A 25,834-nucleotide genomic window follows, 5' to 3' on the forward strand; every position below is an offset into this window, starting at 1 on the left:
CAGTGACCAGCTCAGGGCCTGGCTCTGCTCTGCTGGTACTGGAGGGTCCCTTTACCTTGGTCTTGCTTAGCACCTTTGAACTGAAGGATTCCAAAGACACTTCCCATCTCTCTATATTGGCGTCATTGTGTCAACTGGTGAAAGAGAGCCCTGCAGGGACTGAACCTAGCCACTTCATAGTGCAGGTAACCAGTCCACAGCAAGGAGAGGCCACTGTGCCCTCCAAAGTAAATTGGTTGTTCAATGAAGTAGAATGTAATGACCAAGTTAATAGTTGGGCAGGATGCTGGGCCTGACACCTTGTCTTACAAGAGGTACCCTGGGCTCTAATGAATACGTATGTCTAGGCCCTCCATTCTAAGCCTCACCTGAAAGATGCAGGGTCCCATGTCTCGTGCCGGGGCATTGGGTGTTTTTAATATTAATTCAGGGAGGAGTGCCACCTACTGCATCACCACTTTCTTCAGCGCTGTGGATTTTCTTTAGTGGTCTCCTAGCCAAGCTTTGTTCTGCCCTGATCCTGCATATCTCTGGAGTTTGCAAGAGATCCCAGCCTGCGGTGGTGTGGATGTAGAATGAGAACTGGGGAGTGGACAGACTTTGAATCCCACCTTCTGCTTGCAGTGAAGGTGGGGAAACTCCTCTTCTTCCCCACCTCTCAAAAACAAGATGGGGTGAACGGTCTTTGGGCTCAAATAAACTGTTGCCATTAATAGAAGCAGAGTCCCAAAGCAGTTAGTTTCTCACTTTCTCTGGGACTCTGTTTGGAAAGCTGATTGCTCCCCCAACCACTGGAATGCTGTGGTGTCCCTCCCAGGTGTGGTCCCCGTTCCTAGCTCTTCTCTCCCTCTGCCCTAAAGTCACATGGATACTGCTCTGTCCTCCAGGGCAGCAGCACCTTGTCCTCTACCTCTTCTGGGCAGAAAGTGCTTTATGTAGGAAGTATGAGACTGATGGGGTCTGGTTAGTTTCTGCAGGCACAGTGGCCCAGGAGGGAGTGACTGACACTGACTAGGTTTCTGTCTTTCTTCAGGAGGATCAGCACCATCTTGTCCTGCAGGACTGTCCCATGTGGCAGATCTTAAAATGCAGGGTCCCAGCAATCCTTGAATTTAAATACCTGGAGAAGGACCTAGGGACTGAGTTCTAGCCTGAATTTGGATTAGACACATCCCCTGGACGCCTCCAAGTTGTCATGAAAATGAGCCCTGCCCTACTCCAGGTGCTGGTGTGCCCTCAGGTTATGATCACTGCCTGGAAAAAGGACTGTAGATCCATAGCATGAGGTGAAGTGGAGGAATGGATGCTTCTCCATCTCAAGAGAATAGTCTTTTGTTTGGTTCCCTGAAAGTTTTTTGACCACTATTCTGGTCCTCACAAAACAGGTAGCATCTGGGAAGAGCACCCTCTGGGGTTCTTTCCTGTAATACAATATATCATCATGGTAAGAGTGAACCTCCATCTGCAGGTTGGGGCTCTTGAGCATTGGCTGTCCTCGCTAACCCTCTGTCTCTCACAGCCTGGCCAACATCCCACTGACCCCAGAGACGCAGCGGGACCAGGAGCGGCGGATACGCAGAGAAATTGCAAACAGCAATGAGCGAAGGCGGATGCAGAGCATCAATGCCGGCTTCCAGTCTCTAAAAACCCTCATTCCACACACAGATGGGGAGAAGCTCAGTAAGGTGAGGGGGAATTGGTGTCTGTATGGCTGTGAGGGTGTGCACGTGCCCCAGGGTCAGTCTCCAGGTTCTGTCTGAGCTACCAGGATCTTCTAGCGATTAACTTGTTGCTGACCCATTGCTTTGTAGCAGTGACATTCTGTCATTAAGTAACTAAACCTCTCAACCATGTGGAGCTAAAAAAAAAAAATCTCTAAGTAAAATAAGCTCACTCAGAAAACTTCAGCTTGTAGTTTAAGGTTGCTCCTGTGATTATGTAATGAGACGAGAACTTTGGGGTGGGGGGCGGTAACATGAGCACTGAAATTGTAGTGAAGGTAAGTAATACAGATGTTCCCTTAGCCTTGCAATTCATAGACTGCACTAGTGATTGATATGTTAAGAGTTTGTAGACGTATTATAGAGCAAATATGCAGGTTGCGTTTTTTTATGTCAAACCAATGAGTGATGTGGCAAGATAACGGGAATATTTAGGTAAATTACCATCACTGGCCACTTCTCTGCTCTTTAGCGAGTAGGGATTGTAAAACTGATGGTCTTGTTGCCTCATATGAGGCTGTTACCAGTGAAGCAGTTTTACCTGTGCTATTAGAGCATTCTGTGTGGGGAATTCCCGGGGCATGCGCATGTGATGTGCTTTAAATACCCGGGACATAGAAACAATCAGAGTGGCATAAACATGGAACACTCTGCGTGCATACATTGGTGCTAGGTCCTAGAGCCAAAAGTCCCAGCGCTGCTTCTGTCCTGAGCAGTTCCTCCCAGGAGTTCTGAAGCAGAGAGTGGTGCTGGTGACAGGACTCGTTCATATATTTTGGGGTGGGGTTTAGAAGTATCTTAAACCCTAGAGAGCTGAGAGCCCTTTCCCATCTCCTGTAAGACTTAGGAGCTCTGTGGGAGACAAGGGGCAGAGTCTCTTATCTTTAATAGTTCCTGGGCTTTGCAGGATGGAATTCTTTTGCCAGTGAGCCCCTTACAGCTTCTTGCGAGCAAACTGGCTTCCGCTGAAGCACATCACGGCCTATGCATGTAGCCAGTTAGGCACTGAAGCACTCAGTTTCTACTAATATAAGACAAAGGAGCCCAGCAGGGTTTAAGAGCTCCTGAATCACGGTGTTGCTAAAGTTCCCCTTGGTGTCTGGGCTTCCGGGCTTGCTCTGTTCTCGCTTGGCCTTCCTGGAGCATATAAAGTTGTGGCAAATAGTGCTAGTAACTTTGGTCTTTGCAGCTGCTATCTATGAATGCTGCTGTGGACGTCTCGTATAGAGCCACAGCTTGCTATGGCTTTCCTTTTGCACCTGAAATGTCTTGTAAAAAATCACAGGCATCTGAACAGTGGTAGACACTATCCCTGCTGTTCAAAAAGGATTAATTTAACCCCTTCAGATTGCGAAATGACTCCTGTGACTTACATGGAGCCCTGCAGCCCACCCCACGTATCCCCTGAGAATGTTGTCACACAGAGCTGTAAATGCTGCACCTGCCCTGCTAACTAGGCAGCTGCTAATGATGCTTGCAGAAAGCAAACACAGTGCTGGGGAGAAGGTGGTGGTTTGTGTGTGTGTGTGTGAAGTCCTCTGTTTATTGGTGCAGCACTGGCATCTCCCATGTTGCCCTGCCATTGTGCCTAGCTGACCTGGAGAGAATGCCCTCCCCATGGAGGAGAGAGCACTTGAAGTCTCATTCAGTTCACCTCAGACTGAGATCAAAGGGGCTAGTTAGTGCTGCATACACTGTAGATTTTGTAACATGGAAACTTGTCCACTAGGAATTGGGTTGAGACCAAGCCACTTACATCGCAGGCCACCAAGTAACTCTCAGATGCTAACCCCTGACTCTTTGGGGCATAGGCTCTGGAGCTTCCAGGAGGCAACAAGCATGCTGTGGGTGGTCTAGGAGGCTGGTGCTGGCATGGCCCATTGGCAGAGTGCTAGGCGCAGGTGTAAAGGCACGCCCAGAACAAGTTGGGGCTCCAGTTGGGGAAGGAGATGGCTCACGGCTATCACCAGTGCATCGAGGGCCAAGGTGCATTTCATTGTCTGGGGGGAGCTCCTTTTAGCACTTCACAAGCACTGAGGTATGCTTGTGAAGTGCTCAGTCTGGTCAGGGCTTGAGTGGGGAACACTTGTGGCTTAGGGGTCTGGGAGGCAGATGACTGGGGACTCATCTTCACGTGGAGCTACTTCACTGATGGGAGAGTTAATCTGGGAGCAGTGGTAGTTTGTCTCGTATCCTCAGTCGCCATTTGGTGCAAGGACTCCAGCAGTCTGACATTCTTTTTGGAAGAGGCGCATGAAAAAGTCTCTGGTTATATTTGTTGATTGGGGAGGAATATTGAGGGGTGGGGGGCATTAGAGGGGAGATGGCTTGACACACTGACCTTCCTGTGCCACTAACCCTTGTGCTGGTTCTCCCCAGGCGGCGATTCTCCAGCAAACAGCTGAATACATCTTCTCTCTGGAGCAGGAGAAGACTCGGTTACTGCAGCAGAACACACAGCTCAAGCGGTTCATCCAGGTAGTGCAGCTGCTGCTTGGCTCTTCGCTATTCCCCTTTCCTACCTCTCTGCCAGGAAAGCTCCAGAACACGGAATAACCCATGCCCCTTGGCCAGCATGAGAAGCATTTGTTATTGCCCAGTGTAATCCCCACTTGCCCCTGTCTCTCTCTCGCCCACCCACAGTACTGGTTAACTGATGGAATGTCGCTGGGTCTCTCTCTGTGTTACCTGTTGGAGTTATTCTGCTCTCTCTGGGTGCGTAGGCAGTCAGGTCTCTTGCTTCTCCCCCAGACTCTTCCAGATCAGGAGTGGAAACCCTGTGGGGGTGGGAGGCGGGGCTTCCTGCCACTCATCCTTGTGACATGCTGAAGTTGGGTATAGGCCTCTTCCCTGCCTGGCTGTGTATCCCAGTTGTCTTAGCTGCTACAGGTGCCTTGTTGGCAGTGACTTTCCACTCTGATAATGTGCTCAGTGCTTATGGAAGTGAGGGTCTTGTCTGGGTTCCTGACCTGCAGCCCGCCTCCTGGGACTCCACACAGCTGTGCCAGTGCACCTCGGCTTAGCTATCTGGGACTGTGCAGGCAGGGGCTGCAGCCATGCAGCTCTTAATGCTAGTGGTGAATGCATAATGAGCCCACAGCTCACATTTGCGGGTTTTTCAATATTCTGGCAGGACCAAAGGCAAGCTTGGTTTAACCCCTCGCTGGTGGGATGGCATTCACAATGCTCCACCATCCCCTTGCGACTCCATTTCGGTGTGGCAGTTACTTGGGCCTTGGCTGGGGAGCTGACTGTTTTAAAACTGGGTAAATCTAGTCGCATGTAACCAAAATATTGATGGCTTTTACAGGCTAGGTTACAGTTCTCAGGCCTTTCTGGAGAGTTTTCCGAGAAGGCTGTAGTACGGCTGGAGTGTGTCAGTGGCTCGTCCCTGGCTGTGATCTTATTGGCTATCAAGTGAAGCAGGGTCAAGCCTGCGGATGGAGTTTGTATGGGAAACTGACACAAACTCAGGGGCACAGCAGGAAGTGGTGGTGGTGGTGTCTGAGGGGAGAGAGCACTTTCCCTGGGCATGAGTCCTGAGCCCAGCATGGTGCCAGGAAACCACTGTGCTCCGGAGGTGTCATGAGCTGGTTTACCAGAGTGTTTGCTGAAATCTCTGTTGTTAGGAGTGTTAACCTCCAAGTCTGGGCAAGTGCCAGTGGGGTAATTAGTAACTGCTGGCGCTTAGCCCTTTTTTTCTGTAGGTCCTTTTTCACAAAGGGGTGGGGTGAAGGTTGTTATTTCCCCTTCAGAGGCTGAAGACTACAGTTGGATACAGAAAAGGCATCTCCTGACTCCCAGCGCTGCCCTGCGTTTACTCCGATATGGGTTCTTCACTTGCTGCTGTCCTGTTTCTGTGTGCTACTGTGTTCCACTCCAGAGGTGGCTGCATTTTGCTGTGCAATCTATGGGATGCTCTGGGATCCCCATGGTGATGGAAGGGTGTTCATTGACAGGCCCCGTGGTCACTGTTCGGTCCCTTTGCCTCTGACTTCGTGTTTGATTGACAGGAGTTCAGTGGCTCCTCTCCGAAGCGGCGGCGGGCGGAGGACAAGGACGAGGGCATTGGCTCGCCGGACATCTGGGAGGACGAGAAGGCGGAGGATCTGCGCCGAGAAATGATCGAACTCCGACAGCAGCTCGACAAGGAGCGGTCGGTCCGTATGATGCTGGAGGAGCAGGTGAGGCCTGTAGGGGTGGTGTGGGCGGCCTGGACACAAGGTAGCCAGTGCAAGGAGGGTGCTCTGCTCTCCAGGCAGGGGTGTCCGGAGGAACTGACAGCCTCTGAGGAGCCTGTTCAGGGTAGTGACTGGAGGAAGGAGAGGACCCAACCTGCACCACCTGGCTCCCTTATGCTTTCTGCAGGGTGGTGGAGGCAGTCTGCAGTCTTATGGCGCCCTCTAGTGCACAATGGCAGATCAACACAGACGAGATGTGCTGAGACACTAATTTCTCTGAAGTACCATCTGCCAGGAATCTTTGTCTTGATGAAGTGACTACAATTTGTAAGCAGGTGGAGTGGGATCCTGGCACTCTGCCGGACGCAGTGTGTCATGTCCTGAAGGATGTACACGCTGCCTTCTCATGTTCCAGCCATTTTCCCCCTTGGCTAAGCAGCTCCTGACGTGCTGTTGCTGGCCATGTCCTTGTTTGCCTGGCAGTTGCCTACATTCTGTGGCCACAGCCTGTTCTTGTAGCCCATCAGGGCTCTGGCTGTATCAGCCTCAGCCTTGCTGGGCGCACTCGTGTTTCTTGACATGCCATGTCTTTGCTGGTGTGTGTCGGAAGGCGGACCAGGGCTGTTCCTTACCTCCAGGCCACATCTGCGTGGCAGAGCTGTGTCTGTGATGGATGCCTGTGCTATCTCCCTAGGCCAGGATGTGCAGGGTGACTGTTGTCTACAAATTTTGCTGATGGCATTGAAATGTGGGGCATCTCCAGGGAGACTCCTGGAAGTCCAGTCTGAGGCTGGCCCCGAGTGTTTCAAAGGGTAAAGTTCAAAACTCAGCCCTGAGCTACTCAAGACATCAGAGCACCAAACTCTGCGCTTGCACTGGGTGACGGTGCAGACTGGGCTGTGAACTGCTCAGTCCAGTGAAGCACACAGCTCCATTCCCATTGGAGCCACAGGCTCTGCCCAGTGCTGGCTCCTTGGTGCACTTAAGCCTTCAGGGCTTGAAGCCTGGATACAGAGCTCTAGATCATGAATGAGGTGGAACCACCACAGTCAAGATGGAGGTGCTGACACTCCCTCCCTGAGGGCCCTGGGCTCCAGGTAGCTTTGCATCAAGGCATTCAGATTTCTCCCCTCTCCAGAACTCATCTGCTGAAAGGGGAGAGGGAGTGTGGATTTTGAGTATTGGTGTATGCTTGGTGACCTACCCTGATTCCTCCTGGTCCGCTGCAAGGTTTCAGTGAGGCCTTCCTTATCTGCTTGGAAGCATCCCTCTAGCCTGGACCCAGCAGATGGAGTTGGAGCAGTTGTGCTGAGGCAGTCGGCTCTCCCAGCACAGGAGAGGTCGATGTCTCTGCTTTACAAATCTAAGGCCTCCCAACTCCTCCCCCAATCCCCTTGATAAGTCCAGCTGCCTGCATCAGGGCAGGCAGAGAATCAGGCTGACTGAGGCTGCTCTCTGGACTCGGATGGTGCTAAATTCTCTCCCACTGTGGGAACACCAAATTCATTCTCTTCACGTGAGGATTGTGCTCTTCCCTGGTTCCTACTGAAGCTCTTCAGGATGGATGACTTGGAGCTGAAGCCAGTCTGGGATTCCACCAGGGTCATGACTGAGAAGTACCTGGTCTAGGAACTCTCTCCAGCCAGATTGCCGTGCTCATGTACATCATTTTGACTCAGCTAGTGAAGGAGGGGTGCATTTGACAGTTCTGTGACTACAGGGACCACATCGAAGTGGCTGGAGTAACGCATGGTGCCGTGGCCAGGCTAGCTTGGAACTAGGCGGCCGTTTCAAGGCAAGGCTGTCTCAGGGTGTTTCCGTTACAGAGCCTCACTGCCTTGATTTGTTCTCAGTAGGGAATGCCATTACAGCCTCTGAACCTGGTCCCAAGGCCAGGAACCCCTTGTTCTTCAGCCTTCAGAGAGGTCTGTTTTTCATTGCAGGATGTCCCTTATTGCCTATCCTTTTGTATGAACTTTTTTTTGTTTCTAGTTTATGGTCTCCTCTTGGGCGCAAAACATACAAGCGGCTGATACACTGAAGAGCTGTCTTACCCCATTGAGGTGTCTGTATTAAAGCACAGCGTATTCTTGCCACTCCATTGGCTGTCCTTCTCTTGGTCATTCTGTGAGCTGCTTACTCTGTGTGCACCTCCCAGGGAATGGGATCTTTAGGGAGAAGAGTCCCCTCTCCTCAGAGAAGCAGAGTGAAAGGGATCAAACAAACAGGGTTGTCACCTGCCCACCCAGTGCCTCTGATTTTAGGGCTCATTTTTCCAGGTGTTCTGCTTACACTGTTTCTGTTGGAGCCTAGGTTCTGATCATCGTAATTTGTTACGGGAACTTCACCTTCAGCAGAACTGAATGAAATGACTGGAGCTTCTGGAAGGCTGCAAGGCTGCATTTATATCCCCTCTGGAGGGTGACCAGTAGGGGGCCTGTCTCATGCCCCAACCTGCGACCGCTGCCCTGGGGGATGAAAATCCTTTCAGAGCAGTGGGAGTCCTGTTGGTCTCGTGCTAAGATCAAAGAGCAACAATCCTGTTGCAATGGTCTCCTCAGAGGAGTAGAGTTTCAGGTGGATAATTCCCTGGTGGCCAAGCAGAGCGGAGGGAGTTGCCAGTCTCTTCCAACACTGGTGGTAGCGATGGCTGGAACTCTCAGTAGCATGGCACATGGATCACACGGGTACGGGAAGTTGAGGACAATGAATTGGCCCATGCGTTAGTGGAGCAGAAACTTGTCAGAAGTCCCCTGACTTGATCCTGTGCAAGACTGGCATGTAACAGTCTCAGCCTTCCTACAGGGGACATCTGTGCTGACCAAGGAGCGGAGCCCAGGCTCCAGAGTCACGTTAGATCTGTTCCTCCAACAGATCTGCATCTGATATGTATCTTCCCTTGTGGGACTCTGGACATTTCTCCAAGTGGTGTTCACCTAACACCCAGCCTCATTGCGTTCTCCCAGGGGCGTGCTGTCAGGAAGACAGGCTCTTTCCTATGTCTTTGCTTCATTCATCCCTCTTCATCGCAGAAGCACAGCATTAGGGAATGTGTCAGCCACATGCTGCTACCTTGGGTAGCTGAGGCACTGGCTACAGGGGCCTCACCACAGAGGAACATCCTTTGACATTTGGCGCTGGTTGCTCCCAGCAGTTGCTGAATTCTCTTGCTGCTGCTATGAGCAGCTCTACCTCGTGAAAGCTTTGGGGGTGGGCAGTGTGAGGACCTCAGGATGTGCGCTGGTGGAATCCCTGGCACTGAAAAGGATTCCACTGGAGTACCAAGCCACCAGACTGCCTTGGCACTGTCTTGATAAGCAGGGTTGATGTATGTGTAGGGGTGGGGTTGTGCTCCTCTTCCACACCCAATGGTATGGGCTCCTCTCTCTGATTGGCTGGCAGGTGCGCTCCTTGGAGGCCCACATGTACCCTGAGAAGCTCAAGGTGATCGCCCAGCAGGTGCAGCTCCAGCAGCAGCAGGAACAGGTGAGGTTGCTGCACCAGGAGAAGTTGGAACGTGAGCAGCAGATCCGAACGCAGGTGAGTGCGCTGATCCTGCCTCCCATCTCCCACCGCCCCAACCCCCTTGAGATCACATGTGGCCCAAACGCTGACCCTGTCCTTAGCTCCCCTGCAGGGAGATTTCAGATGGTTTTGCCCACAGCCTCATGTGCAGGTGTTTAAATCCAAGGGTGTTGGGGGGAGCGGCCCGACGACATGATGCTCCTCCCATCAGGAAGACCTTGGAGTCTTTCCATCCTCGGGCTGGCTGGGGCTGAGAGCATGGTGTTGGCAATGCCCTCAGCTCCAGGGGAGGGGGAAGGGGTGCAGCGCCTATGGCCTTCTCGCACCTCCCCTGCTGGGAGGGGGCGACATGGCAGTGGTGATGGAGAACCGTCTTCTGAGCTCTCAGGCTGAAGGCATCATCTGAGGCTGCTGCTGGGGAAGGGCTGGCTCCTAAGTGGCTATGGGGGCCGAGGGAGAACCACAGCTTGTAGCTTAGTCCTTTTGCTCTAATCCTCCATCCAGAAGTCTCGGTCACGTTCCATAGGTCCCTCTCTCTCCCTTGGGTAGCAGTGAGCTTTCTTCACCACTGGTGGTGGTCCCACTGGGGAACGACCACATTGAGGAGGGCCTGGGTTATCATGTTGGATTAGATCTTGTGCCTGGATGCCACTCTATGGGGGGGAGAGCTAGAGCTAGAGAATGTGACCTTTGGCTCTGCTTGAGGGCCCATGTCAGATGTGGTCTGGTTAATGCTGGGTAGACGGCCCTGCTGGCTGGAGCATGATGTCCCCCTAGCAGGCGCAGCATAGTTGGTAGCCAGGTGAGAATCTCCCTGAGTGTTGCTTGGAGGCGTCCATCCAGGAGTAGTGGATGTTCATTGTCAGTTCAGTTCTTGACTCTTCTGCTGAGGGTAAGCAGGGGCAGTTCTTGGGTTCTGGTTTGCAGAAGTCTGTCCACGAGGACCTGACAACTCTCCTCACGTAGGACCGTTGTGAGCTAGCTGCCATCACAACAGACCTGGTCTGTGTTTTGGACTAGCAACCTAGTGCCGAAAGCACCCGCTTCACCCCAAGCCAGCTGGTTCCCTCAGGGCCGTCAGTGCCTCTTAGCCTATTAAGTGCTGACATTCCCCTCCTCTCCTGCCCACCCCCATTCAGAGTTTCTGACACCATCCAGCATATGATATGTGTACCCCCCACGAACTCTCCATAGAAAAGCCTTTCCATGCCCAGGGAAAATGAAATCTCCTTAATCCTCATGGCACAGAGCAGGCAGATGGATCGTGTGGGCTGTGAATGTCCAGTTTGGCCAGGCCAAGCTAGCGTGCTAAGCATCCAGAAATCAGGACATGCCCAAGTGAAGGTTACTGCATAATCTGACCCCTGTTCCCTCCTTGGACGTTAATGTGCAGTTGAATTGCATGGTCACGTGCAAGATTCTTCCTGTAGGTCCTCTGTCTCATTGAGTGCCCTGGCTGTGCTGAGTGTAGTGAATGAGGCAGGGTGGGATGTTGTTTTTAAATCCCCTCGAAGCGATTAGCTCTTTCTTGCAAAGCTGATGTTCCCTATCTTGGCGCCTTCTAGGTTTTGCAGCTGATTCCTGCTTCAGCACAGTCTGCAAAGGAGCTCGCTGCAGAAGACTGCTTGGTTGGCCATCACTCTAGCTCTCTATCGGATCCCAACATCCCAATAACGCTTGTCAATTCCTTTTCGGTTCCTGTACCCAATTGTCAGCTCTGGCCTTGGGCCCTTCAGTCCTGTCCTCTGCAGTGCATAGTGTCTGGTTTTTTTGGGGAACCCTCTTAGTTTTTGATGCTTTCCACCTTATCGTTGGTGTGTTGGTGCGCCAGCACTGAGTATAGGCACTATGGCTAAAAACCTGATCTGCCAGCTGGAAGGGTGCTTGGTATCGACACCAAACGGCAGAGCAGGCTCCAAGATGACTTTGTTCTGTGGCGCCTGTGTGCCTCTGCTATGTCAGTGCTTCCCTGAATGTTCTGGTTCCCTGCTCTCTCTGTAGGAAAGGCCGGGGAAGGAGCCCACTCAGGAGCTTCAGACCTTGTCAGTGCTGCAGTCCTGATGCTGACGACATTAGGGTCTGCCTTGGAGCCTAACACAACGTGCTGGGGTACCAGGCACGTGTGCACATCTTACCCTGAGCATGTAAGAATCATGGAGCAAGTCCTCCCTGAGGCACCGTAGGGGGAGACCTGTAAGTCCAACTCCACGCTGGGATGGAGTACTCTGGGGAGTAGCCTCCCTGAACTAAAGCCTGAGTGGGATGAGACAAGTGCGGATAAAACAGTATCTTTACCGTCCCTCATTAGCTTAGTGCAGGGCTTGCGCTTGTCAGTGGGATATTACTGTCCTGCTAAAGCTTATGCAAGAGCCTCTTGGACTTGCTCCTTGTGAGCTTGTGTCTTACACAGAAGGGGACTCCCTTGATGCCAGTGACTTTTCAGCTCAATTCAGAGCGAATGAGCTTCAGGCCCTCGTTCCATCTGCCTTATTGCAGGCTCTTCAAGGGAGATTGCTCTCCCAAGAGATCTCCCAATTCCTTCTGAAGGAGGGGATTGTCCTGCCAGTGTGCTTCCATCCCTGTCCTTGGGAGGCCCTTCTCCGTATACTCCATCCTGCGCTCACACCTGCCTGAACGTGACACAGGGCATCAAAACTTGCAACAAATTCCTGAAACGTGCTGCACCTGATCTGTGATGGGCCATAACGAATTGGATATAATGGCTTAATTCCCCAACCTGTTCTTTAAAGGGCAACTTATTGCTGTGTGACCCAAACCAGTTTTAAAGAGAACTGGGCAAACAAATTCAGCCAGTGCAACCATAAGGGCTCCCTGCTTGAGCCATCAGCTTGGTTTGAACCATGGACTTTTGGATCTCAGCACAGATCTCTACCATTTGAGCTAAAGGAGTAACTTATCCTCTCTGTGGACCAGCCACTAGATGGGGGGAGTTGGCACATTTTGCCATTCTTTTACTTTTTGCTAGGTGTGATGGGGTGGTCACCCCACACTGGAAAGGAAGAGGTTAAAAGCAGCCTAGGGAGGCTGCCCAGAGAGCATCCAATCAGGGTCCAACTGGCTTAAATAAAAGAGAGCTGCAGGGCAGAGCCGGTCAGTTGCTTCAGGGGGCCCAAGGAGGGAGGATGGTGCTCCTAGTGGGCTGCAGGATGGTAGCACCTTGGACAGAGCAGTTGGTGCAAGGACTGGAGGAGCTAAGAGGTAACTCCTGGCTAGCTGCTGGGACTTGGAGGCTGGAGGCCCTGCAAAGAGGATGAAGAAGGTGCAGGGGCTGTGGAGAAGTGGCCCAGGGAATTGAAGTAGCACTAACAGAGAAGTTAAGGAGAGGCAGCTAGAGGCTGCTATCTACAGGGTCTCTGGGCCCTGCTGCCCCCCCACCCCCACCACGGGGGAAGTGGCTGGACTATTGATGGAGATGCTCCCCCCTAGAAGGGGGGAAAACACAGATGGTGACGCAGTCGGAGGGCCGAGACATGAAGAGGACACTGCAGTTCTAGGACTGAGGCAAGTCTGCAGATGGAGAAGGCAGTGAGAGAGGCACCACCAGGAGAAGGCGTGCCAGCTGAGAGAGCTAAGCCCTCAGATGATCGGCAGGAGGTGCCGCTCTGGTGAGTGAACTCCGTCACATTAGGCAGCAAGCAAATGCTGGAATTCAAGAATTCCTGGCTCTAGGAGGGGACTTTGATTTAATAGAGCAATGTTACAGGAAGTCATGCCCATAGATTTACCACTTTCACTTGGCGAGGCAAGGTGGCTGAATAGATAAGACTTGGATCTACCATATGAGACCTGCGTTTAGTCCCAATTTTGCCTGAAGGGACCGTGTACAATCTGTTACCATATTGTAAAATGAAGGGCCGATACTTGATTGCCTCCTAGGTTAACGGGTGAGGCTCCACTCAGTAATAAGGGCTCTGATGAGCACAGAAATGGTTTGCTAGAGATGTGACAGAACTCCTGGCTCCAGCTCCATGCATTTTCTTCTTGGCTACAGAGCGCTTGGGTGGGCAGTCTCCCTTCTCTTCCTCCATGTTTCCTTGCAGGACTACGCTGTTCTCTCAGCGGCCCTGAAGAACTGGCAGCTTGGATTGTTGGAATGGGGGAAAGTCCTACAAAATCTGGTGTACGTGGGAGCGCTGTACCGCATGTCAAAGGTCCCCCTAGGGTTTGCCGGAAAGTCTCCTAATTTTAAACTCCATGTGCTGGCAGTGCTGTTACTGAAAGGACTGTGTGTGTGTGTGTGTCTCTCTCTCTCTCTCTCTCTCTCTCTCTCCCTTTCACATTGCTAAGACCTGAGTGATTTGAACTGAGAAGGCCATGGCAAGGGTTGAGGCAATACCTTCACCCTGGCCTGTCCTAGGGATGCATTCATCACAGTTGTTCTGTAACATAGCTATATTACCTGCTCCGCATGTGCTTACCGAGCTCTGCAGCTTGGTTGGGCTCAAGAAGGGAATCACAGTTTAGTCTATGTGCACTAGAGTTTAGTTCCCCTTCTGTGGAAGCCAAACTCTTAGTGTGTGTTTGGTTTGGCCAGTTCTGCTTCTCTTCTCCACCCCCGCCCCCCAGATGCTTGTTTTGGTCCTTGCTGAAGTTTTGCTCCAAGCGCAGCTAGTGCTTCGACCAGCCAAGAGCAGCACCTTTCCCCAGTCACACTGTTGAGCAGCAACACCAGGCCATCACCATTTCAGCTATGCTGTGTGTTGGGCCATACCTAGAGCTTGCTCTCCAAGAGTGAGAATCCTGCACAGAAGACCTTTAAGAGAGGAAAAACTCACTTCCCTTATTACTTTGCTTTTTCCAAAGCCCTCCGGCAGGATTCTCACCAATACTTGAAAATTCTATGTTTTAAGGGTCTCTCGCGCACTCCTGGGTTTGTGAATTTCTGAGGCACTCTTTTTTGTCCATTGATCAACTTGTTTGCTCTTTGTGGGAGCTTCACCTTCTCATAGGAATTGTCTGGATTGGTCTGAAGGCATCATTTTACATTGACGATGGATGGCACGTAGCTGCCATCTGGAAGCCTGGCTTGTACTTTAACCCACTTCCACTGCTCTTAAGAATAAAGGAGTTCCACCAATCTCTCGCTAAGAGGTAGGAAGTGAGAGCCCTGTACAGATAGTATCGGAAGTGAAAGTTTCCCCCTCCCCTTGTAATTCTACTTTTCTGCTATCCTCTGTGAAAACATAAAGGTCATTCCCAGTACATTTCTGGAAATTCACAAATAAGTATTTTTAAAATGTAACTAATACAAACAGAGTGTCTGATAGAGGAAATATATGTTCTAGTTCTGCCGTCAGACAAATGGAAGTTTTGTTTTTTGCGTACAAATGTAAAACTAAACATAACATACAAATTTAGGAGACAAGTTTCGCCTTATTCACCCCCTCAATTAAAAATAAAATCCCTGTTGAAGTGTTTCTATATTAACTTACCCTTTCTGTATTCCCAAGAACATGCAACATTTTTAAAATTCAGCTCCAACCAGCAATGCAGAGGCCTTCACCATGTTTCAAAAATAGTCTGATCTTCTTTATGTCAAAACGACCTTTTTAAAAATTGTGGCTCACTCAGTGCACCTGGCCTCATTCACTGTTCCCAATGACTCCCAGGCACTGATGAACACATTACATAGTTATACCATTGTAGATTTGGACTAACTCCTTTGGTTCAGTTACTCCGGATTTACATGGATGTAACCGTGAATAGAACAAGGCAAGGATCTACTGGACCCCTACATGTTCATTGTGTGCTGAGTGAGGTGGTAAGTCTTGTGGAAATCTTTGTGACCATAAAGGCTATAATTTGCACATCTTCCTTTCTTTAACACTGTATTATGCTAAAATACCTACATGGGCATACCCTGCCTGAGCAGCAGCCAGTAGTTAAGGAGCATGTGAATGAAATTCTCGCAAACCCTGTACTGCATAGGCCACATTCATACCTCCAGCAATCCCCGCCTCCCGCAACAGCTGGTATGCTCATGAAATCAACCTCTCCCTTTCTTCTCTATGTAATCTTTACATCTAATTGTAAAAAATTCAGTTTGTAACATTGGATTCAGTCCAGACAGGCTCTTAAGATTGTGGGGTTTTTTTGGACCACATCATCAAGATTTTGTGCTTGGCCTGAGATGATTGTTTACACGCCAAGCACAGATGATTTTGTCCTGCTTCACCAAGTTCCCTGCTTCAGAAGGGCATATGCACCTCTAACGTTTTGGGAGAGGGCTGCTTGCAGCAGCTGAGCCTGTAAGTTCTTCTTTTGGCCTTTCTGGGCTCCTTTAGGTTCAGACCTAGAACCTGCTCTTGTAACATATAAATCTGGGTGACCTCCTTTAAAAAAAAAAAAAAGTAACAGGTGAGGTGGCTGTTAAGCCTCGCTTGGTGCCACAGCCTGACACACAATTCTAGGCTGTAGGGGGTTGTCATACTGCTGGAAAGGTGCCCTGTAAGGAACTCAGAATGGCCCCCAGAGGCCCAGCAACAAAGTCCATCCATGGTACAGAAAAGGGCTACAGCAGAGATCCAGCCATCAGATCTGGCTTTCCTGGATCCTAAGACTCCTGGCAAGGGAAAGGGTTCCTCAAGTCCTGGCTGAGTGAAGTGGTCACTTGCCTGGGTGTGCCCATCAGATTTCACCTGGTAAGATTTCCAGCAGCACCCAGTCACTCTGTGTGTGTGTGTGTAAAATCCCCAGATGTGGGATTGACCCCTACATACTCCTCCACAGGCTCCATTGGATTGCTTCCTCTGAAGTTCTCTCCAGAACAGTCACCTTCTGGCACCATGGGGATGAGTCCTTGTGCAGATTGGTGCTGTCATAAGAGCTGTGGGCCTCACTGCTCAGCTCAGTACTCTGGCAGTCTTGGCCCAAAAGTTCTGCTGTAGTTACGCCTTGGGGGGGAACCTTGTTCAGCCACAAGAATGTCCTTGGAGTCTTGGCTGTCCTGTTGGACAGCCCCAGGCTTTGTGAGATTTAATACGCATGGGCACTGCGCACCTTTTAGCGCTATGCTGCTCTTCCTTCTAAATTGGCCTCTTCTACAAGGAGTGAAGCCAGGGTCTCCTCCTAAGATGATAAAGGTTCCTAAGGGGATCCCTCTACTGCAGCTGCCTCATGACTCCCTGGAGTAAGTGGTGGTGCTTTTAGGGAGCCGCTTTCTCTTGCGGAGGAGGAAACTGCTTCTGGAGGGACAGTCCTTGGAGGCATCCTCTTGACTCCTCTCGAGATGGCATTGACTTGACTGCTTCCTCCAGCCTTTGGAGCTGTCATGGTGTTTCAGGATCTGCTGGGCAGAGTGCTGTTCCTCTAGTAGTCCACCTCAGGAAGCCACTCAGGCCTTTGACGTCTTAGAGCTCCAGGCCAAAAAGAGAGAACAGCCCTCGCTGGCCACAAGCGTTCTTTTGGAGGGGACTAAAAGGGTCTGGAACCCTTACCTCCACTTCTTCAAGTGGGAAATGTCTTCGCCCTTCAGGCTAGATTCTAAGGGAGGCTGGCTTTTCTTATCTTTTCCAGCATCTGACCTTGGGGCTAACTTGTGGCGGCTGCTGCAAATGGAAAGTCTAGAACAGAGGAGGAGTCATCAGTGTCCAAGTGAGTGGATGTGTTTGGAAACGAAATTTATCCTTCGTCTGCCTGGTCTCTGAGAGCAGCCAGTTATGAGGCAATTATGGTCAGATAAATTCTCTCATTCTAGTCCAAAGCTGCCCCATGAGCAGTACATTTCCTGAGGACAAAAAAATTCCTATTCCGGAAGCTCAGACATTGGGTGCTATCCCATCAGTGAATGCTGAGGTGCAACTCTTGGAGAGCCGCAGTTATAGGTTAAGTGACCTTTCTTTTCTGGAGATGTTCCAGAAGGTGTCTGGTTCCCTCAAGTCTGTCTTTGATGTATCTGGATGTCTCTCTCAGCACATGTTCCTGGCTCAGGTTTTTTGGTCACTCTGCTGCAGCTCAGCTGTAAGCTATGAACTGAACTTGTGAAAGCACAGATCTCTTCAGCTCAGAAGCAGATGTGGTCTTGGGAAAGACGGAAGTCCATGGGTGCATCCCTGGGCTTGAGTCTGTCTGTTTTCCACGGGAAATCTTCAGTTAGATTCCATAAGGGACACCTAACAGCAGTACTCTTCAGGAGCTGGCTGCCTGCAGAGGCCAGACCATTTAAGAAGCCCTTCTGATCCAATCAGAAGACAAGTCTTATTCTTTGGCCTCAGCTCCTGGTGGCACCAGAGGACTTCAAGACCAGTCATGGGACATTGAGTCCTCCATGCTTTGTTTTACTCCTCCCTTTGTGGACCATTCCCAGTACTTTCAGGCATGACAAGCCATTTCTTCAGACTGCTGGTTCTTAGCACTCATGGAATGTGGGAAGCCATGCGAATAGCCAAGCCCTCTTCCCCAATTCAAGGATCCTACTTATACAAAACTGCTCCAAGAGGAGATCTTGGCCCGTTGAAAAGTGAGAGTCATAAAAGGAGTACAAGAACCCTAGCAGGGAAAAGGCTTGAGTCCCAGTATCTTTATTTGCAAAAAAAACAGGCCTGCACCCTATTTAATACATAGAATAGAATATCAGGGTTGGAAGGGACCTCAGATCATCTAGTCCAATCCCCTGCTCAAAGCAAGGCAAATTCCCATATGGGGGTGTGTGTGTGTTTTTTGTAAACTAGTTCCTTAAATGGCTCTCTCAAGGATTGAACTCACAACACTGGTTTTAGGCCAATGCTCAAACTACTGGGGGAGGGATAGCCTAGTGGTTTGAGCATTGGCCTCCTAAACCCAGGGTTGTGAGTTCAATCCTTGAGGGGGCCATTTAGGGAACTGGGGTAAAAATCTGTCTGGAGATAGGTCCTGCTTTGAGCAGAGGGTTGGACTAGATGACCTCCTGAGGTCCCTTCCAACCCTAGTGTTCTATGATTCAGTCCTGCCTGGAATATCATAGCAGCTGGAGGCTGCCTTTCCCTCTGCCCTTTATCTCTGCTTGCAGAGGCAATAAAGTCTGTGTGTTTTCTTATTCGTGCATTCTTTATTACTTCATCACACAAATGGGGGGATAACTGCCACAGTAGCCCAGGAGGGAAGCAATGGGTGGGGTTGTTGCAGGGGCACCCACTAGAATGGCATGCAGCTCATCATTTCTGCGAGATGTCTGGGGCTCTGACTCGAAACAGCTGTTTGCCTCTCTGGTTCTTTAGTAGGCTTGCCTGATATTCTAGGCAGGACTCACTCTCCATTAGACAAAACTTAAAGCAGGGAATGACCTAGGGTGGTGTTCCCATTTTTGTCTACGCATCCCCAGCTGCCCTCACTGAGGCCAGCCAGGAGCACCCATGACAGCAGCAGACAGTACAATACGACTGGTAACTGTCTCTGCTAACTTGCAAAGGCAAGGGATCTGCTGTGTAGCACTGCAGTACCGCGTCTGTCAGCAGCATCCAGTAGACATACGGTGACAGTGAAAAAAGGCTAAATGGGCTCCATGGTTGCCGTGCTATGGCATCTGCCAGGGAAAAGGGTGCTAAATGATTGTCTGCTGTTGCTTTCAATGAGGGAGGGTTGACTGATGACATTTACCCAAAATCACCTGTGACACTGGTTTTTGCCCCATCATGCATTGTGATCTCAACCCAGAATTCCAATGGGTGGGGGAGACTGTGGGAACTATGGGATAGCTACGCACAGTGCAATGCTCTGGAAATCGACGCTAGCCTCAGTACATGGATGCACACCGCCGAATTAATGTACTTAGTGTGGCTGCGTGCATGCAACTTTATACAATCTGTTTCCAAAAACCCGTTTCTGTAAAATCAGAATACTCCTGTAGTGTAGACATACCCCCAGTGTCATGGCTGCAGGGGTGACAGTCTTGTGTGCCCACCAAGCACTCACCACATGGACGTGATCATTCCCCTTTGGCACCTTGGATGCCCTCGACTCTAGTGGACGTTGCCATAGAATGTCTTGCAGGGATGTCCTGCTTGTGAGGTGATGTGGAGGATACTTCCAGTCTAGTCTGAGAGCACTTCAACCTACCATCACCAATGACATGAGTCCTAAAGTGTGGCTTATCATGAGCTGTCACTCAGACTGTGCGGCTTATCTTGAATCTGCAGGTAGAGTCACCAGGAAGTGAACTTGTTTGGTACATGTCAGAACAAGCCTCCCAAGACCCACCTGAGAGCAGGCAGTGATCCCCAGTGTGGATTGGATCCCTTTTACACTAGCTCAAATTTCCCTGTTTCCTTTCCTCCCCGAATACTGAGTAAGACTTGTCAGGACAGAGCCAGAATGATTGTCACTGGCCCAGCATAGGTGTGGCAGAAGTGATTTTCCATTCTCAGAGCTTATGGTTCTGTCTAAAGTCCATCTATTCACTGCTCCCTCTTCCTCAGGTCAAGATTTCTTATCCCAGCTGGGTAGTGCATCCAGACCTTGCAGCATGTTGGATCTCTGAGGTCAGGTGGAGCTTATCTCAGGAGATCAGGGGAGTGCTGTTAGATTCCAGAAAGCCACCTGCTCGGAAGCTACCAAATGGAGCTAGGTGCTCAAGGTCAAGGACTTGACTTTGTCTGTTTTTTGGACTTCCTGTCTCTGCAGTTGCCAGGGTTAGCTTTGACAACATGAAAAGCTTCCTTGGTTGCTATTTCTGCGTCCTGTATTTCTGTGAAAGGGACCTCCCAGTTTTCTCTCCCCTAGTGAAACCATTAAATGTTCTTGTGAACTTTACCCTTCAGTCAGGGGCCTGCTGTTCCATGGGCATGAATGTGGGGTTATCCAAATTGCCTTGGGCATCTCCCTGTCTATGCCCCTCACACTGAAGGGATTGGAGCTAAAATGCCTGCTGGCCAATTCCCCTCTTCTGACATTCCCCCAAAGACATGGTGGTGGTTCGGCCTCATCCCAACTTTGGACAAACAGTGTTGGACTCTCATTATGGCCGTTGATTTCAGTCAGTCGCTACTGCCTGTCTCCCCCAAAGCTAGCCTTGTGCTGGGGTGTGTGGGAATTTGTGCACCTTGAGGGTTAAGAGCTAGTAGCTGCTGCTCAGAACTAAGCAGTGTGGAAAGCCAAACCGGTTTGATCTGTGGCTTCTGGAGAAAAATCTGAGTCAAGCTATGTCGTCCTGAAGGCAAAGTGGGTACGAGTCTGCGTCCATTCCTGTGACAGGCCATCTCGAGCTGACTTTCTTAGTGTGATGGCAGCTCAGTGATGTTTTCTGAAACTTGTGCTGGGGCTGCTGTCAAACGCTGCAGCAAAATGGATGCTAAGGTTTGGTCACTCTTCACCTGGCAGGGCTTCTCAGCCCCTCTCGGCAGAGGTCATTGCTGGCTGCTCTCCTGCAATGGGAATCTGTGAGAGCCAATGTTGGGAAGGAAGGGATCAGCACAGCTACATGAGGACACTGTCCAGAAGTAACATCTCTCCTTTGAGGTGGTCTCTGCATGTCCCCCTCCTCATCTCTCCTTAGCCTGGTGCTGCTGGAAGCCAGCTGGGAAGCAGTGCTGGATCTGGCTAGCTTGCTGGATTTCCAGTTGCAGGACACATTCACATGTGGCAGAATTGAAGATGGCTTTTTTAATGGAAGTTTCTGGCCCTTGTGCTTCTGAAGAAAAATGTCCAGACATGAACCAGTGCAGAAATTTTTGAGTCTGCAGCTAGCCTGAAACAGTAGCTGGAGGAAGTAACTCTCCCACCACCACTTTGTCTCATTGGATGTTAGCTCAGGCTGATGCACTGGTGTAAGCAGCACTGATTTTATTGCAGAGATTTTATTGCAGATCCTCTACCCAATGGAATGGATAGGGGCTGAACCGTGCCACTCTTCTTTGTGCTCACAGGGGGCAGTGAGCCCTCGGTGCAGGGGCAGGCTCAGCTGGGAAGGAAATGTGATCCTAGAACAATGGGCTTGGTGTCAATACTTACGCAGGCTGGTTAGTGCCTCAAACGAGAGCCCTCCCTGTGCCCATGGCCTTCAAACTCCAAGAGGGCTGTGGGGGGAAGAATCATTCTGAAATTAGAACCTAATAGTTTAGTATTTAGGGGAAATTGGTGATGAGCTTCACCGCTGCTGACTGAGAACCTCACCAAGACAAGCCAAAGTGCTCTTAGCCATGAAAAGGGTTTGAATCTGTGTGATGACTGGGCTTTGCCTCCACAGTTTGGACTCCCCAGACTAGGTGGTGGGGATAGCATGGACATGGCCCACTGTAAAGGTCTGAGCTCAGCCAAACCTACTACAGTAGCACCCTGGATTTCTAAGGCTGCCAGCCGTGCGAGCCCTGAGAAGGATGTGTGAGGTCAGATGTTTCCTCCCACTCCGAAGCGTTCAAGAGAATGAAAGAATTATGGACTCATCTCAACCCTCTCCCCTGGCTGGAGGTGGAGTGAATTACATCTTTTGTCTTTGTTCTTTTTGTCTCCAAATGCCTGGATTCAGCTCTCATCTCTAATAACAAAATGAATCTCACCCAGCTCCCAAAGCCACCTCTCTGATTTGGCACCATGTGGACTGGAATGGAAGGGGGCTGCAGGTTGGGATTGAGGGGCATTGGCAGGTCTGCTGGCATCATTTGCCTGCCCCAGTTTATCAATCTTTCAGCCTTCCCAGCTGTATGATCCTGTAACCTTTATTTTTGGAAGTGTCGGGGGTTGCCAGTAGAGTCCAGATTTGTGGCCCTTCAGGCACACTGCCAGCCCAGCCTCTGCTCCTTCCCTGTGGGGGTGGGGGGAAGATTTGTTTGTGTGGAGGGGGGAAGGGATGATGGTGTGTTTAAGTGCTCTAAGGGCCTATCCCTGACATTAGGTTGCAGGTGGTTGAATTGTCCCTGGAGGCATCCAGAGGGCAGTGACCCTGCTCTGGAGTATGGCAGAGTTGACAGACTGGTGGAATTGCAGTGTCCTCATCTGGTGCAGGCTGGTATAGCCACAGAGCTGGTGCGTGGCAAGCAGTGTGCCTGGTTGGAGACCCCAGCAGTGCCATCTGGGGATTTGCCAGAGCTGTTCTCCGCTCAATCCACAGAGAGCTTGTGGCTGAGCTCCTACCCGTGAGCGCAGAGGGCAAGGGGTTGGCCGCCCTTGTGAAGAGGGAAGGGGTGTATGCATGGCAGTCTGTCGACTGAGTATTTCCTGGGCATGGAGCCCACATGTTCGCTCCATTCCCTTTGTTGGGGTGCTGTGACCTGTGCGCCCTGGAGCTCATGGGCACTGGATTCACCTGCACTGGAGGTGTTGCTGGGCAGCTTCCATACTCAGTGGCGTCTCTTTCTCTCCCCAGCTCCTGCCGGCACACGGTCCCCCAGCACCCACCCATCATCCCACTGTGATTGTACCAGCACCACCTCCTTCCCATCATGTCACCGTGGTAACCATGGGCCCATCTTCCGTAATCAACACAGTCTCTACGTCCAGGCAAAACCTGGACACCATCGTTCAGGTACGGGAGAAAATCTGGGAGGGAGGAAGCGAGAGGAACTTGGAGGTACCTGTCAGAAGAAGGGGAGAATTTAGGACACTGTACCTTCCAAGGCCAGGACTTTCCTTCGTGGGGAGAATTGGAGGGCCCCTGGAGAGAAATGTCTGGGCTTCTCCCCATAACCCCAACACTGAGTGAACATTAGTGGTTCTTGTGGCTGAGATTCCCATGGGCTCAGGCTTGGAGATGGGATTGCTTAGGAGAGAGCTGTTAGAAGAGCATCAGATCTTGCTGTTCCCACCCCGCATGTGTGGACAGCATCCCACCTGTGCTGGGTCCTGGGAGAGGAGTGGTGCTTCCGAGAGAGAAGCAGCACCTCCAGTTCTCTTCTACGCTGTGTCGGGAGGTCTGCCCTGAAGTTGGAGGCATGACTGCAGCAGGTGGAGGTATACCTGAGAGCTTTAATCCAGCTGGCTCAAGCAGCATGGGCTTCAGCCCGAGTTAGCTGCTCAAGTACGGTCTGTGCTGCTGCAGCAGCATCCCTGCTTCAGTAACCGAGCGAGCTAGATCAAAGCTAGCTTGGGTATATGCGCACGAGTTGCGGTCACACCCCATGATTGCAGCATAACTACGTACCCCTGAAGGGTCTGCAAACCCAGCTGTGTGTCCAGTGAGCTACCCATGTGATGCTGATGAGTGCTGGGGGTAAGCTAAGGGCTGCTGTGCACTGTTCAGGCTGGATATCCCAGCCACTCCCTAGCATGGCTCAGTTTTGCAGAGGAGGTGAGAACCAGACTGTTGGCGTGTCTGACCTGGGATGCAGCGTGTCTCCATCCAAGGTACCCAAGGATGGGGCTAGATCACTGGCACTGCAAAGCAGAGTAGTGGCTAATGTTGTTGGGGACCGAGCCCAGAACTAGCAGGGGAGGAGAGTGATAGCAGCCTCTCTGGAGGAGACCCCTCCAGAGAACACAGGCACCAGGGGATAAACAGGCATAACTGAGTGGTGCTGTCCTCCCTGCCTCCCCCTGGGATGTAAGCCCCTGTGGCCAGGGTCCCTCTCCACTCCTTTCACTGTTCCTTCCCCTTGGCAGGCAATTCAGCACATTGAAGGGACGCAGGAAAAGCAGCTGCAGGAGGAGGAGCAGAGGCGTGCGGTCATCGTAACGCCTGTCCGGGCGTGCCTGGAGCCCTCCAATTCTGACACCGCCTCCGACACAGGGGGGGATGACAGTGACTCCATGGATCAGAGCAAGGAAGATCCCTCAGGGGAGGGGGAGCTGCCCTGACACTCCCCAGCCAGCAGCAGGGAAAGGGGTGGGACTGTGGGGGGGGGAATGTCAGAGAATATGCTGAAATTTTTAAAAAATACAATGCGATTTGGGTCTCTTTTATGACCTTTTTCAATACTGTAAATGGGAGCGCTAGAACCAGATACGCTGAAAGTTCATGCTGCAGTTGAAAGCAAACCGGGGGGCGGGAAGGGGGTGCTGTGTCAGTGAACCAGCACTGGGGGAGGGAGGGGGCTGTTTTTAACTAGAGATGGGCCAAAACTGGAACCCAGGATCTGAACTCAGACGAACTGTTTGGGAGTTCGGGTAACTGGGACCTGGAACCAAATCGCTTGTGGTTTTCTAAAACTCAAACCCAACTTACAGTAATCTTGCAAAACTAGTCCCGGCTTTATCCAGCACTGGTGCGATGGATGGCGTGGCTGGTGCACGGGCATTGGGCTGTTCATGGGCCGGCCTGAGTTCTTGTTTCTTGTTTGTTGGTAGTTTCTCTATTTTAAAAAAAGGAAAAAAAGAAAAAAAAAAATTTAAGGGACACCGTCAACTGAAGTCCCATGGCACAGAATGTGTCTCCTGCTCTCAAGCTGACTAGCGGAGAATAGAGAGGAATGTGTTGAGTTACTTGGCACGTTGGACAATGGCTCTGTGTGTGGTCAGTTTCACTACTTCTCCTGCATCACTGGGCACTTCCCTTGAAAGAACCCCCACAAATGGCAACAGGGGTAAGAAAACACTTTTTAAAACAGAAAGATGGGATTGTAAGGCCACTGGAAACGGGAGGGGGGGGGTGTTTGAGGAGCAGGTGTAGTACTTGAAAGGACTCTGAACTTGCTTAAAAATTGACTGACTAGATTTCAGTTTGGTGTTGCTTTAGATTTAAAAAAAAAAAAAATCCCAATCCTACAAACCCACATCATTTCCGGCCCTGATGGCAGGAGATGCTCAACAAGACTATATCAACTTCACGTTCTTTATTTTTCCTTTGTTTCCTCCTAAAGCACTTAATCCATTTTGTGGGGTCTGCCCAGTCAGAAGAGCTGTTCTGTTCTGTGATTGTGTCACTTCTGTTTCTTTTTTCTGTTGTGTTTTGGTTTCCTTTCTGCCCTCCCCTGCCCCCTTCCTGTTTGGCTATAGGTTTAAGCCAGTGTTGTGTAGAGCCTTGTGGGTATTTGGTAGGTTCCTCCCCGACCACAACTGTTTCTCTCCGTTTGTTTTTCTTTCATTTTTTGTATTTTTTTTTACGATTTTCAGGTCTTTGTGTTCATCGAGAAGCTATTATATTTTGTTAAGAAAGTGGAAAAAAAAAAAAGGCTTGTGCCTTTGTAAAGAAACAAAATAAAGTTTGTACTTTGTTTTTTAGAATCTCTGCCTAGTGTAAAATCTGTGGGCTATGCACGAGCTATGTAAGCACAGGTGAGGGACAACTCTGCCTCCCAGAGCAGGCTCCAGTCCCACAGCTGGTGCCTGGAACACCATGGCATCTTCTACACCACACGTGTCCCACCGCCGGCCCAGGGACTGCACCTGGCCACTCGTTCAACCTTTGCAGAATTTGGCTTCCCCTTGCCATGAGCCTCTAGCTTGAATGGCTGTGAAGAAAACCTTTTGAAATGAGAATCAACTAAATTGATAGTATTGTTACCTGAGTCTGCAGCCAGTCTGAAACCCTGGCTCCAGAAGGTG

The 25,834-nt window shown here is 50.8% G+C and overlaps 1 protein-coding gene across 1 annotated transcript; it reads left to right on the forward strand.

Annotated features, from left to right (window-relative positions):
* Nucleotides 1-1,514: 1,514 nt before the first annotated feature.
* TFAP4 (transcription factor AP-4) lies at nucleotides 1,515-25,513 on the forward strand (the record flags this gene model as incomplete). The annotated part of the gene is made up of 7 exons (XM_075069376.1): nucleotides 1,515-1,685; nucleotides 4,101-4,199; nucleotides 5,735-5,905; nucleotides 9,305-9,442; nucleotides 10,993-11,055; nucleotides 22,722-22,880; nucleotides 23,954-25,513. Coding segments are annotated over 7 exons (996 nt in total), but the record flags the coding sequence as incomplete, so codon positions are not given.
* Nucleotides 25,514-25,834: the final 321 nt, after the last annotated feature.

The sequence above is a fragment of the Chelonoidis abingdonii genome, chromosome 9 (assembly GCF_003597395.2).
Source record: "Chelonoidis abingdonii isolate Lonesome George chromosome 9, CheloAbing_2.0, whole genome shotgun sequence".
Taxonomy (NCBI): Eukaryota; Metazoa; Chordata; order Testudines; family Testudinidae; genus Chelonoidis; species Chelonoidis abingdonii.